This window comes from Hipposideros armiger, unplaced genomic scaffold (assembly GCF_001890085.2).
Source record: "Hipposideros armiger isolate ML-2016 unplaced genomic scaffold, ASM189008v1 scaffold_337, whole genome shotgun sequence".
Taxonomy (NCBI): domain Eukaryota; kingdom Metazoa; phylum Chordata; class Mammalia; order Chiroptera; family Hipposideridae; genus Hipposideros; species Hipposideros armiger.
The window spans coordinates 726137-738363 of record NW_017731687.1 but is presented as its reverse complement, the minus strand read 5'-3'; the positions used below and the strand labels follow the sequence as shown (position 1 = coordinate 738363).

The 12227-nt window shown below is 49.8% G+C and overlaps 1 protein-coding gene across 7 annotated transcripts in view; it reads right to left on the bottom strand.

Moving 5' to 3' along the window:
- SLC2A9 (solute carrier family 2 member 9) overlaps positions 1-12227 on the bottom strand; it is a 147730-nt gene that overhangs the window by 40493 nt on the left and 95010 nt on the right. For all 7 annotated transcript variants that reach the window (XM_019661171.1, XM_019661173.1, XM_019661174.1 and 4 more), the window contains one exon: positions 8307-8417. In XM_019661171.1, coding sequence (XP_019516716.1) covers positions 8307-8417 — 111 coding nt within the window. The remainder of the gene's footprint in view (positions 1-8306; positions 8418-12227) is intronic.

Here is a 12227-nt window from a genome sequence, read left to right as displayed (position 1 = left end):
CAGCTCAACCTGGAGCTGGGCTGCTGTGAGTCGCTGGCGACGGCGTGGGCTGCAGCCCCTGCGGCAGTGGGTTGCCATGGGCTACCGTGTGTAGCCAGCAGCCAGCGTGAGCGGCCAGCAGCCGCTGTGAGCGGCCGTCCAGAAGCCGGCGACTGATCTGCCTCGCCCGGGAAGAGCGCAATGATGGTGCCAACTTGGGCCAGTGAAGCAACGTCCTCCACAACTAGACTGAAGAACAAAAGGACAGCAACTTGTCTGTTCTCCTTTCCCAATTCCCCAGCACTGTTCCCATCTCCCAATTTCCCAATAAAAATCTTAAAAAAAAAAAAGAAAGAAAGAAACCTTTGCTTACCCCAAGGTTACAAAGGCTTCCTCCTGGATTCCCTTCTAGAAGTTTTATAATTTAAGCTTTTATGTTTCAGTACATGGTCCATATTGAATTTTTGCATATGCCATGAGATCAGGGTTATCTTTCTTTATTTTCCATTTTAGTTTTCATGGCACCATTTATTATAAAGACCACCTTTCCCCATTGAAAGATGTTGGTACCTTTCTTATTTCTGGTCTCTATTCTGTTCCACTGATCTGTATGGCTGTCCTTATGCCAATACCATGCTGTCTTGATTACTGTAAACGTTTCTATAGTGCTTACTAAGTACCAGGTAAGGTTCCTGATGCTTGACAGATAGTAATAATTTACTCCTCAGAACATCTCTATGGGTACATGCTATTAGCATCCCCTGGTATATCCAGAAATAGAGACTCAGAGAGGTTTAGCAATCTGCCCAAGGTCACACAGTGGCAGAGCCAACACCTAAGGCTAGACACTCTGGTCCCAGAGTCTTGCTCTTAACTCCTGTGCTATACCGCCCCTCCCCCTGTCAGTGAGACAAATGCACACATAGATTTACCAAAAGAAGCTTCCCTCCCTTCGTGTATGCGAGGCCTGGCACTGGGGTCCAGAGAAGGAAAAGGCAGGAGTCCTTGCCCTTGGGGAATGTTAGAAGTTACACTGTATCCTCCCCTCAAAAAAGATATATTGAAGCCCATACTTTGAAACGTGTCTTTACTTGAAAACAGGATCTTTACAGAGATAATCGAATGAGGTCACTAGGATTGGCCCTAATCCAGTGTGAGTGGCGTCCTTGTGAAAAAGGAAGTTTGACCACAGACGCGAACACAGAGAGAACGCCATGTGCAGATGAAGGGCAAGCTCTCGGAGATGCTTCTACAAGCTCAAGACGACAACACCAAAGCTGCCAGCAAGCCCCGGAGGCTCGGGGAGGACGATCGATGCTCCCTTCCAGCCTCGGTAGGCTCTGCCTTCTGACACCTTCCTCTCAGACTCCTGACCTCCAGCAGGAGAGGTTACACATCTCAGCGTCACCAGCATGCGATACTTGGTTACCCCGCCCCAGCGAACGGAAGAGCTGGGCTCGGCAGTGGTGTGCTACACGATTGAAGGGCGGAAGGAAGAAGGAAGGGATGGAGGGAAGGAAAAGACGGCCTAAATTTTCCCTTATTTCAAATGTGATTCAACCAAAGCTTCCAAACGTGACTTAATGTGCCTTTACGGAATGTAGAATGATGTTACTTTATATGGATTTTATAAGACAATCTGTGTCTGCATTGTGCTCTGTGTTTGCATCTGTATAAAGTGCGTGAAGTACTCAGTGATGGCAGAATTCCTGCATCTCAGGGACTACAGAGCCCTGTAAAACAACCATTGCCATTTCTTTAAACCTACTGAGTGACACACACACACACACACACACACACACACACGCTGAGCACTGGAGCAAGGTGATGCCATCCAGGTTGGGGCCAGTGCCCAGGTATCCCAAGTGGCTGTCCTTGACCTGGACACTTTGGGGATGGTGGGTCCATGAGGAGCCTTGCCACACCACCAGTTAATGACTCCCCAGGCAGAAATTAGTTTATTGCCAAAGATTTAGCTATAGAAACATGGGAGAAAGGAAGGGGGGGATGGTTTGATTATTGCTGACTCCGCTCTCAGCAGAGAAGAGAAAGCAAAGGCAGATTGCGTGAGAAGAAATGCAAGTTTCTGTACTGCTTTTAACTGCTGGCAATTCTGTTTCCAATATGCAAGCATGTTAATCTTTGTTTTCACTAATCTCTGTCTGAAAAGAAGCCAACACCTCGGAAAATGGTGGTTACTCTCAAGTTAATTGAGTGTTAATGTCTGTGTTCAGAAGACAGGGTCTCGGGAATAACTTCCTATTTGGAACAGGCTCTCTCTAAATTAGAAATTAAACATAATTCATTGGAACAAACTTTATCCAAACATTCCTGTTTAAAAGATGAATGTGTGTGAAACCTGTATCTCTGTTTGGGCCAAAGGTATGAGAAATGAATAAGTCACTTTTTAAGTGATCATCATTCCAGGGTGGCCCATGACCCCTGAGAATAATAAATTAAAATGGCCTTGAGACATTTCAAGCCAAGTGCAAACTCAGACATGGATTGGGGCCAAGGGGACACACGGGAAAGGCTGGCCGTAGACCAGGCTTCTGCAAGTTCCCAAGTCCGGGGACAAGGTTTTCCTTGGGTCACAGCCATAGCTTCTGCAGCTCATAAGGGGAACACCCCCGGCCCCCTACCCTTTCCCCCTCCGAAAGGAGACAATGGTTCTTAAGAGATTTATGTTCATAAGTTCCAACTGTTCTCAGTTTTGGGCAAGTGGAGAAAATTTTAGCTTTTAAAGAAATGGAGTTGAGCGAGAGACTGGGTGGCCAGGGGACTTAAGAGTGAGTATGCTGACACCAGGAGCCCGAGCCCAGAGCCTGGGGGGAGAGGGAGAGGTGGGAGTGGGGGGCTGGGGGTGGCTGCAGCCGGCGCTTGGAGCCAGCACAAAGGAGCGCAGGGAGCCCTGATCACATCCTCACCTTCCTTTGATGGGGGACGCTGGTGGGCCTGACCCTGACGCAGGGGAACCACAGGAAGCGGCCAGAGATGGGGAGGAAATCGGGAGACATTTGGTGGAAAATCAGGCATGAGGAGCGCAGAGGGTGGGCTGCAGGGAGCGGACTTGTGGGTGTGTCCTTGTGCAAACTCAGAAATATTTAGAAGCACCTGATGAAAAGGTGTGCTCAGCGTTGGGGGTGGGTGAGAGCAGGCACTACAGGGAAACGGGCTTTCTGCACCAAACTGCCTGTCTGCTTGGAGAGGCTGGCCCTGACGCTGTGGACCCGCCTCCACACCTTCCTCACTCCCCTCCCAACTCCCCTCCCCCATAAGGATGAGCCTCAGGACCTGGACAGTCCCCGTGTCTATATGCATGTTTTCTACCAAGGCAACAGATTACATAAGTACTTCTCAAATGGTGCGTATGCATTTCGTGTTCAAATGCAGTGAATATGAAATAGCCGCTTACCCTGAATTTTAATTTCTCAGCTCTGGTGGGTGCTGATGGCTTGGATGGAGCCCCTGGCAGCCACTCATTCACGCCCGCCCCCGTTCCCCCTACCCAGGGAGTTTGTTTCCAATTTTGCTGGTGTGGCCCCCTCCCTTCTACCAAGTCCCTGTAAATTCTGTTAGAAAAGCTGGGGACATAAACTGGTATTTTAGTGGCAGTAGGGGTCGTTTCTCCCTGCCCCTCTGCAGCCCACAGAAATGCAGCAGAATCATTTGTCAGTGGACCATTTGTAGGTAGAGGAGGATTAGCTGAACTCTGTCCTTTTGATGCCAGTTTTAGACAACATTCAGTTTGATGATTCCCAGGAAAACCAGCCTGTTTTCCAGCCTCTTCACTGCCCCTGCTCTACCCTCACCAACCCCGTCCACACCTGTTTTCTTTACAGTGGCCAGAGGGATCCTTTTAAATCAAGACAAGGCCGCCTCTTTGTTTTGTTGATGGTTTCTTTTGCTGTACAGTAGCTTTTTAGTTTGATATAGCCCCATTCATTTATTTTTGCTTTTACTTCCCTTGCCTTTGAGATCAAATTCATAAAATCCTAAGACCGAGGTCCATAAGTTTAGTACCTATGCTTTCTTCCATGCAATTTATCGTTTCAGGTCTTATATTTAGGTCTTATATTTAGGTCTTTCATCCACAGCTGCCGCCCCTCGTGGCAGGGGATGCTTGGGCCCGCGTGGCCTCAGCGACCCTCGGTGGAAGTTCACTCATCAGAGAGTCAATGCTGCACCAAGGAAATCAATTTGGAGAACCAGCTGTTTTTGCAAGATGTCAATTATTTACAGCTGCCCTAGCTGACGAGCAATGCCAGGACCCCAAATTAATTGTAACTCAAATGAACAAAAATGTCTCTCTCAATGGTATGAGGCCCCAAAGCCATTTTAATAGACTGTCAAAATCTCAACAGGAAGAAAGAACAAAAATTGGAAAGGCCTTCTCCACAGGCAGCTACTTTTCACAGGGCTGGATGGAATCATGCCTGTATTTTTGGAAACAAGGTATTAAGAACTTCGGAAAGGGCGAGGGATTTACTGAATATTGCCTCTGTTGGGTGCAGTGGGCCGTCGGGCACGGGGAGTTTTGTTTCCACAGTTCTGTAAGGTGGTGGATTCATTCTCGGTGGCTGCTGTGACAGGGGACTACACTTAGTGAGTTAAAGAAACACGTTTATTCTTACAGTCCTGGAGGTCAGAAGTCTGCACTGGGGCTCGTGGACAGAAATCACAGCTGCCGGGAGGTGCCCTCTGGACGCTCCAGGGGAGAACCTGTTCTTTGCCCCCTCCAGCCCCTGCAGGCCACCTGCCTTCCTTGGCTCATGGCCTTTCCCTCCATCTTCAAAGTCAGCAACTGCATCACTGCAACCTCTGCTTTTGTCACCCCGTTTTTTCTGATTCTCTCCTCTCTCCTTCATGGATAAGGAGGAGAATCACCCATGTGATTCATTGGGCCACCCAGATAATCCAGGATTACGCCTCCCCCGTTCCAAGACTCTTAATCACATCTAAAGAGCCCCTTCTGCCATATAAGGTAACCTGCAGCTTCCAGGAATTAGGACATTCGTGGGGCGGGGCAATAGTCTGCCTATCACAGGTGGGCGTGGTCACGTCCATTTTAAAGATGAGCAAATACATTCAGAGATGTTGGGCAAGTTTCCCAAGACCACTCAGCTGGTAAAGGGGTGATTAGGATGGGAACTCAGAACTGTCAGACCCTAAAGCCAAAGCCCTTTCTCCCCAGCACATTGTTCCATCTCGGTCTCCCAGCCTCATACTGAATTTAATCTCAAGATTTTTCAAGGGTGCCATTTAAATGCTACCATTTTAAGGACCACTTCCAATGGACTATTCTGCACCTCCAGCTCTTTTAGAAGATAGACTAGGAGGGAGGGCAGATGACTGGGGATGTGCACACAGGGCAGGGGACAGGCTGCCCAATACACTTCACCTCCCTTCACCTGGCTGACTCCTGTTGGTCTTCAGCTTCCTGGACTCCTCCTCCAGGAAGCCCTCCTGGAAACCCTCACAGAAGAGTTCATCCAAGTGTTGCATGTAGCACATTTCTGATTCTAGGTCTGTCTTTCTCTCTAGATCAGCGGTTCTCAACCTTCCTAATGGCGCGACCCCTTAATACAGTTCCTCATGTTGTGGTGACCCCAACCATAAAATTATTTTCATTGCTACTCTATAACTGTAATTTTGCTACTGTTATGAATCATAATGTAAATATCTTTTGTTTTCCGATGGTCTTAGGCGACCCCTGTGAAAGGGTCGTTCAACCCCCAAAGGGTTCATGACCCACAGGTTGAGAACCGCTGCTCTAGATCATGAGAATTTCACTGGTGACCTCCGAGCATGAGCATGAAATGGGTGCACCATAGCTGCTTGTGGAATAAATTAATGGATGCATGAACGAGTGAATCTCCCACCAGAGCTGTGCTGCCATCACTCCCCACTCTGGGCCACACGGAGGTGCCTGCACCTGTAGAACACATGTGATCTGAGTGACCACGGTCCAAACTGGAAGGCAGAGGCAGGTGGGCCCTTCAGAGGCGGCGGTGCCCAGTGCTGATCTTGGAAAGACCCTCTCTTTCCCTCTCAGGAGGGCGAAGTCATTTACCTCCTTCTCGGGATTAGTACTTCTAAGAAATACTTGGTCAAATATTGTCAGCTTTTAACGATGGTGATCTGCCAGTCAGAGAGTGGGGACCGGAAGGAGGGTTGGGGGGGGGCTGAGTCACATCAGTACTCCCTCTGTTTGCTCCTCTTTCAAATGGGGGTGAAAACTGGACTTTCAGGAGTGATGTGAGCCTTCACGAGATTCCACGTAACCCACTCAGGGTCTTGGGGAGCAGGAGAGGCCCTAGTCATCAGCCCTCCCCCCTCCCTCAGGTTCTGACCTATCGGCTGTCTGTCTGATCCTGGGTACGGCACTGCTGGGGGACTTGGTCCCTCAACTATCAGGACTGAGTCCCTGTGAAATCCTGCTCTCTGCTAGGATGCTCATCACGCCATTTAATGTGCATTCCTTGTTTAATCCTCACCCACCCCTAGGGGGTTGGGACGCTGTCCTTATTATAGCAATGTGGAAATCGAGTCACAAAACTGTTGAATCCCTTCCCCAGGGTCACGTGGCTCAAAAGGGGTCAGAACCCAGGCAGTGTGGCTCTGCCGGCCAGCCTCTGAGTGGAGACCCCCGTCACAATGTCCCTCACAACCCCCACCCTTCAGACAACGGTGAAGGAAACTGTATAGCCAATTTGTGCAGAATGATAGAGCTGTCACACTAGTGCTGATTCAGAGAGCCAATGACTTGCATGCTTGTCTGTCTGTCTGCATGTCACACTTTAATAAAATTTACTCAAACGAGAAGTAATAGAATGGAAAATCATTTTGACTTAAGGTTATGTGAGCAAAAGCAGGATTATAGTGCGTGTATAGAATAGGATCAGTACTGTGTAGGAATAAAACACACACACCTATGCGTAGGAAAGACGGCGAGGGGTTTCCCCAAGCTTCCTTTGGTAGTATGATCATAGGTGATTTCCTCTTTGTTTCTTTCTATCTTTCTTATTTTTACAAATTCACCCTAATGAGCTCATGTTGATTTCTTATAACAACAAAATACCAAAATAAAAAAACAAAACAAACTCCAAAACGAACCCTGTACTTTCCCCATCATTTTCATTCCAGGCTGTGCTTTTCTGCAGATTAAAGTAAACAATAATCGCTGGCTAGAGTCCAGAACTCGAGGCAAGAATTTTATGAAACTTCCAGATTGTGAACCATTAAAATATATACCCTCTAATAATAATTCCATGAATGGAAGGAGAGGGAGACCGAACACCAGCCTCAATACTTTCTATGGCATCTATTTTTAAAAGCATCTTGTCAAAATGCCCTATGAAGAGCAAGGAGCAAAATAAAGTGTTCTCTTGAAAACGAGTCAGAAAAGCGATGGGGAGCCTCTGCTCATTTGCACTGAATCAGCCCTGTCAGCACAAACCAGGGAGCAAGAGCGGAAATAAACGGCGATTCCATCAAGGTCACACAATGTCACTCTGATTGTGACCCTCTTCTCTTTCCTCTGGAAAGGAACCCCATCGTGTGCTGTGTGTCTGAAAGGCGAGGCTCAACCCCCACACCGACACCATAGAAGGGACAGGAACAGCACATGAAAGGCGAAACTGAAGCTCAGAGAGGTTGAGTGCATTGTCCCACATCACACAGCCAAGAAGTCCCAGAGCCAGGGTTCTAATCTGGTTCAGTCTGACTCCAAAACCAGTGCAGCTCCTGCTAGATTCCGAAGTCTCCAGTGCCACCCACCCAAATGTTCGTTTTGGATGCTATAGATTGAGAAAGAGTGATGAACGCTGTGTTTCTCTTTTTGGGGGGGAGATTGTGGCTCATTATAAAGCCACCCTCTCTATTACACCAGTGGACTGGGATGTCCTTTCTCCTTTTCTTTGCCTTGCCAACTCCTACATACCTGGGGCGGTCAGATGACAGCTTATGGTTTTGAAACACTTTGAAGTCATGGCCATAGACCCAAGGCTCACAGCGCTCTGGTCTGGATTCCCAGGGAGATAGGGTCCTCCACAGAGGGGCGCATTAGACTGTCTCATCGGTGACCAGGTGAGAGGTCAAAGAAGGGAGCTATTTTTTTTTTACGTAAGATAACAGGGAAGCAAGATATAGATAAGAATATTCTCTAGATGGGTGAAATGTGAGCAATCAACTGCATGATCAACTCTTAAAACTCAGATGCCTTTGGAATGACGATGGGCACGCTCCTTTAAAGGTGAGCCTGTTTACTGCTCGGGGGTCCCCATGAACCCTGTGGCATTCTCACGGACAACCCTCGGTTTACTTACAGAGAAGATGGCAGCCAACGTCTCGATGGCACCGGTGCTCAAGGTGATGTATGGGATCTTTTCTGGAGGGATCCCTGCTTTGCCAAAGATGCTGTTGGTGTAGAACCAAATCTATAATGCGGTAAAGAAAAAGAAGGGAGGAGGGTCAGTGAAGGGCATTTATTTCGTGAATTAAATTCAGGTACATGGTGGTCTGAGAGATTCGCTGCTAAATCCAGAGTCACCAGGTGGAGCTATGTGATATGACCGACTGACTACTCGTTTTCTCCCTTCTCCCACATTCCCTTCTTCTACGGACAGAACTCCTACATTACTGGCAGCGACATGGGCTCAGCTAAGTGTGACAATGAGACATAAACAGAAATGTTGGTGGGGCTTCCAGGAAGTCTCCTTCAAAGGAGCTTTTCATCAAGGAGGTGTGATCTCATTCTTTCGCGCTTCCTGCTTTCTGCTGTCGGGATGGTGAATGTGAGGGCTGGCGCTTCAGCAGCCCTCTTGGGTCACTACATGACCTCAGGAGAGCACTGCTACTGGCCCCCATGGTAACTTTGTGAGGACTAGAAAGGTCCCTGCTCCATGAGGCACTTCACTGTCATCCACGAGAAAACGGTCATAATAAATCTAGAAGGGGTACAAAGTGAATGATGCTCCTGAGAGTTGTGCAGTGTGCAATCTGTGTAACTAGAGCCTCTGCCTTGGGATGGAAGGCACCTGTTCAGATACTGGGGCAGGGAGTTAGAAGGAGCCTGTGTCTTTATTGACTAGAGTGGGCATATTTGAGAGTGTTAATAATTACTCCAGGATGACAGGCATAAGTCGGGACAATCCTGGGCACCAGAACGTATGGTCCTGGAGTTGCCGTACCAGTCCTCCCAACTTCCTTCACGTGTGAGAGAAAACCGATATGTTTAGGTCACTGTGGAGATTTCTGCCACAGGAGGCCAAACCTAAGCCTCACGGACACTCATGGGGCACCCATCACTGATGCGAGTCTGTAGCCCTGGCTCCATCTTGAACTAGCTGTGTGACCCCAGGAGTTTGCTCCATCTGGTGCGGTTCCTTCTCAGGAGAAGGATAACCGTGCCCTTTCTGTGCGATGTCACGAGCTGGGTGACAACTGTCACTGTTCGTTATTTATTTGAGATTTTGGATTCATGGGCTGGATACAGTGATTTGGGTGTTCTTCCCATACTAGCCATCTCCTTAAAAAAAAAGAGTTTGCTGAATGACAGAAAACCACGCTGTCCTGATATAGGAAAGCTGACAGGGACGCCGCTGGCTGCAAGGGCCTGGGAATCTGGTCATGATGGAGCGGAAATGTAAGTGTTTGGTGCTTGTAACTGTCAGGCTGGACTGCAGCTGGGCGCACTCTGTTCTTGCTTCGTTTCTGGAGAAATGAAGGGTCTCTGTGGGCCCTTTGACCCACCAGGCAGCACACTCCCTTTTCGCCCACTCCCTCGCACAGGTGGATACGACGCTTATGGTGCCTCCAGTCTGGGTTCTGAACCCCACGCGCTGACCTGCTCGTGTCCACCCTCTGATCCCACTCCAGGTGGCTCTTCCCGTGGAAGCCACGCCCTGGCGCTCCCCGCCCCCAGGGGTGCCATCCGGGTTCCTCACTGCCCCAGCCCCCTTCTCCGCCACTTTCACTGCTCCCTGCAGCGGCACTGCCAGCAGCCTCCCCAAAGACGTTAAATGTTAGCACGAGAGTCCTGGTGCATAAAATTACATGCTCATCCAGGGACAGTTATATAAGCGGCACTAGAGCCACCCGATACGTAAACGCGGCTGTGCATCGATAGGCAGACGTCGGCCTCTCAGAGCCCCAATCCCAGTCCAGGGCTGCAGGGAGGTCTTGTCCCCAGAGAGGACTGCATGTCACACAAACTGCCAGTCTCATTCCGTTGGCTCTAGAAAGCCACTTTTCTCCCTCCATCACCGTACAGAGCCGGCGGGAACTGTCGGCCTCTGCTCCCGCCGAGGCTGGTTTGATCAGGCAGTTTGAGGGTGTCGTACAACATGGGAGCACCAGGAAATGGAGTGTGCCCTGCCGCAGACCCTCCATGGAGTGTGCTCTGTGTGGGCCTCACCTGCCCGGGACACAGTGGCTCTCCTTCAGGTTGCCTGAGGCTCCTCCCACCGAGATGGACAGTGAGGTGGGAGGGGCAGCGTGTCCGCAGGCCTGCAAACCCCACTCCCGCCCCAGCGCTGCCTCCCGCAAGCTGAGGGTCTGCGGGCAAGTGATTTTATGTCTCTGAATCTCCATCCTCGGGAAGAAGGTAACCAGACCCTGTCTTTCAGGATTGTCATAAAACATTTCTAAGTGATGAAGTATCTTTTTTATAATTGGAGCATAACAAATGGTAGGTGTCATTCCAGAAGATTCCATCTCTGCTGAGATGCGATTGAGCCTCCGTCAAGGAGAACATCAGACAGTGGTGGGGATACCCCGGGGAGGAAGCCCTGCTGAGTCTGCTCCTGAGCCCCGCCTCCTCCTTGTGGGCTGGGCCTTGGAGGGACTTTGCACTTTCTTGCACCACGCCCAACACCCTAAAACCCTCATTCTTAACTCATGACACAGCGTTTTAGAGACAAAGCGTAATGTACATGCACTTTTTCAGCCCCATGTTGTCTAAGAAGCTGAGAGACCACACACAGCCAAGAACCCAGAGCGGAGCAGAGCCAGGCCTGCCCGCCTCCTGCCCTGTGGTTCTTCCACTGCGGGCGATGCCGGGGCTTTGAGCCCAGCTTACTGCCGAGATTCCTCTCCTACTAGCTGGTGCCCCCCGCCCATGTCTACCCAGGGCCTTGATAGCAGTGGGCCTTCGGCTGAGAGACGCGTCCTAACCTACCTCTCTGGCGAACCTGCAGGAGCAACAGAATCCTGATTTACCTTTGTTCAGAACAGGATGGTCCTGAGAGGGAGTGTGGGCTTAACGTATGCTTGCAGGATGTGGGCAGCGGAACACGGGTGCCCCCACAGAGGGCCACGTCCTAATTCAGGGAGCCTTTGAGTGTGTTACAGCACATGGCAAGAGGGACTTTGAAGATGCGGTTCAGTTAAGGGTCTTGAGACGGGGAGGTGATCCTGGGTTATCTACGGGAGCTGGAAACATAGCATAGGAGGGAGATAGGAGGGTCAGAGATCAGAGAGAAGGTGTAAGGATGGAAGCAAAGGTCAGAGGGAGAGAGGTAAACACAGGGGTGGCCGTCACAAATGAGGGGCGCACAGGGTCTATTCTGCTGTACAGAGACAGGAGACCTTGTCATTTAGTAAACACAATGTCCCACGAGCTGTGACAACGCCTTTGTTCACTGTTTCCATTTGGGGAACAGGCCTCCCTGTCAGCCCAAGTGACAAGGAGCCACATAAGGGACAAGGGATTGGGCAGGTGGGTGCCCTTAGAAGGGACTGTGTGTGCTCACGGGCGCCTCCTGCAGGAAGTGTGGGTCTCCTCTGCTTTCCAGACGGGTGGACAAGGGTCTGGGATCGCTTCCTTCTGTTGTGACTGGGTCTGCACCTTAAATCTGGGAGTGCAGAATTAACCAGTTGCTAAAGCTGCACCCTCTCATCCAGCTCCACTTGGAATAGAGCTGACATTTTGATCTTCACCTATCTGATTCCTGTGCCAGTCTCTCTGACCTGTTCTGAATTTCAGAGGGGAAGAAAGGAGCTGATGAAAAGGTCAGACAATTAAGTTTGCAAACTTTCCACCGTGGAAGCATATGGTAGAAAGTTTGCAAACTTAATTGTCCTTCCTTTTGTGTATTGTACCCACCCCCCAAACCCTATCCCGTATGCGACTTAATTTCATCCTCACCACAACCCAGTGAGGTAGATGTCACTGCCCCCATTTAACAGATGAGGAAACTGAGGCTCAGCCAGGCGAGGGCTGCCTAGCTACGAGTGGCAGAACTGGG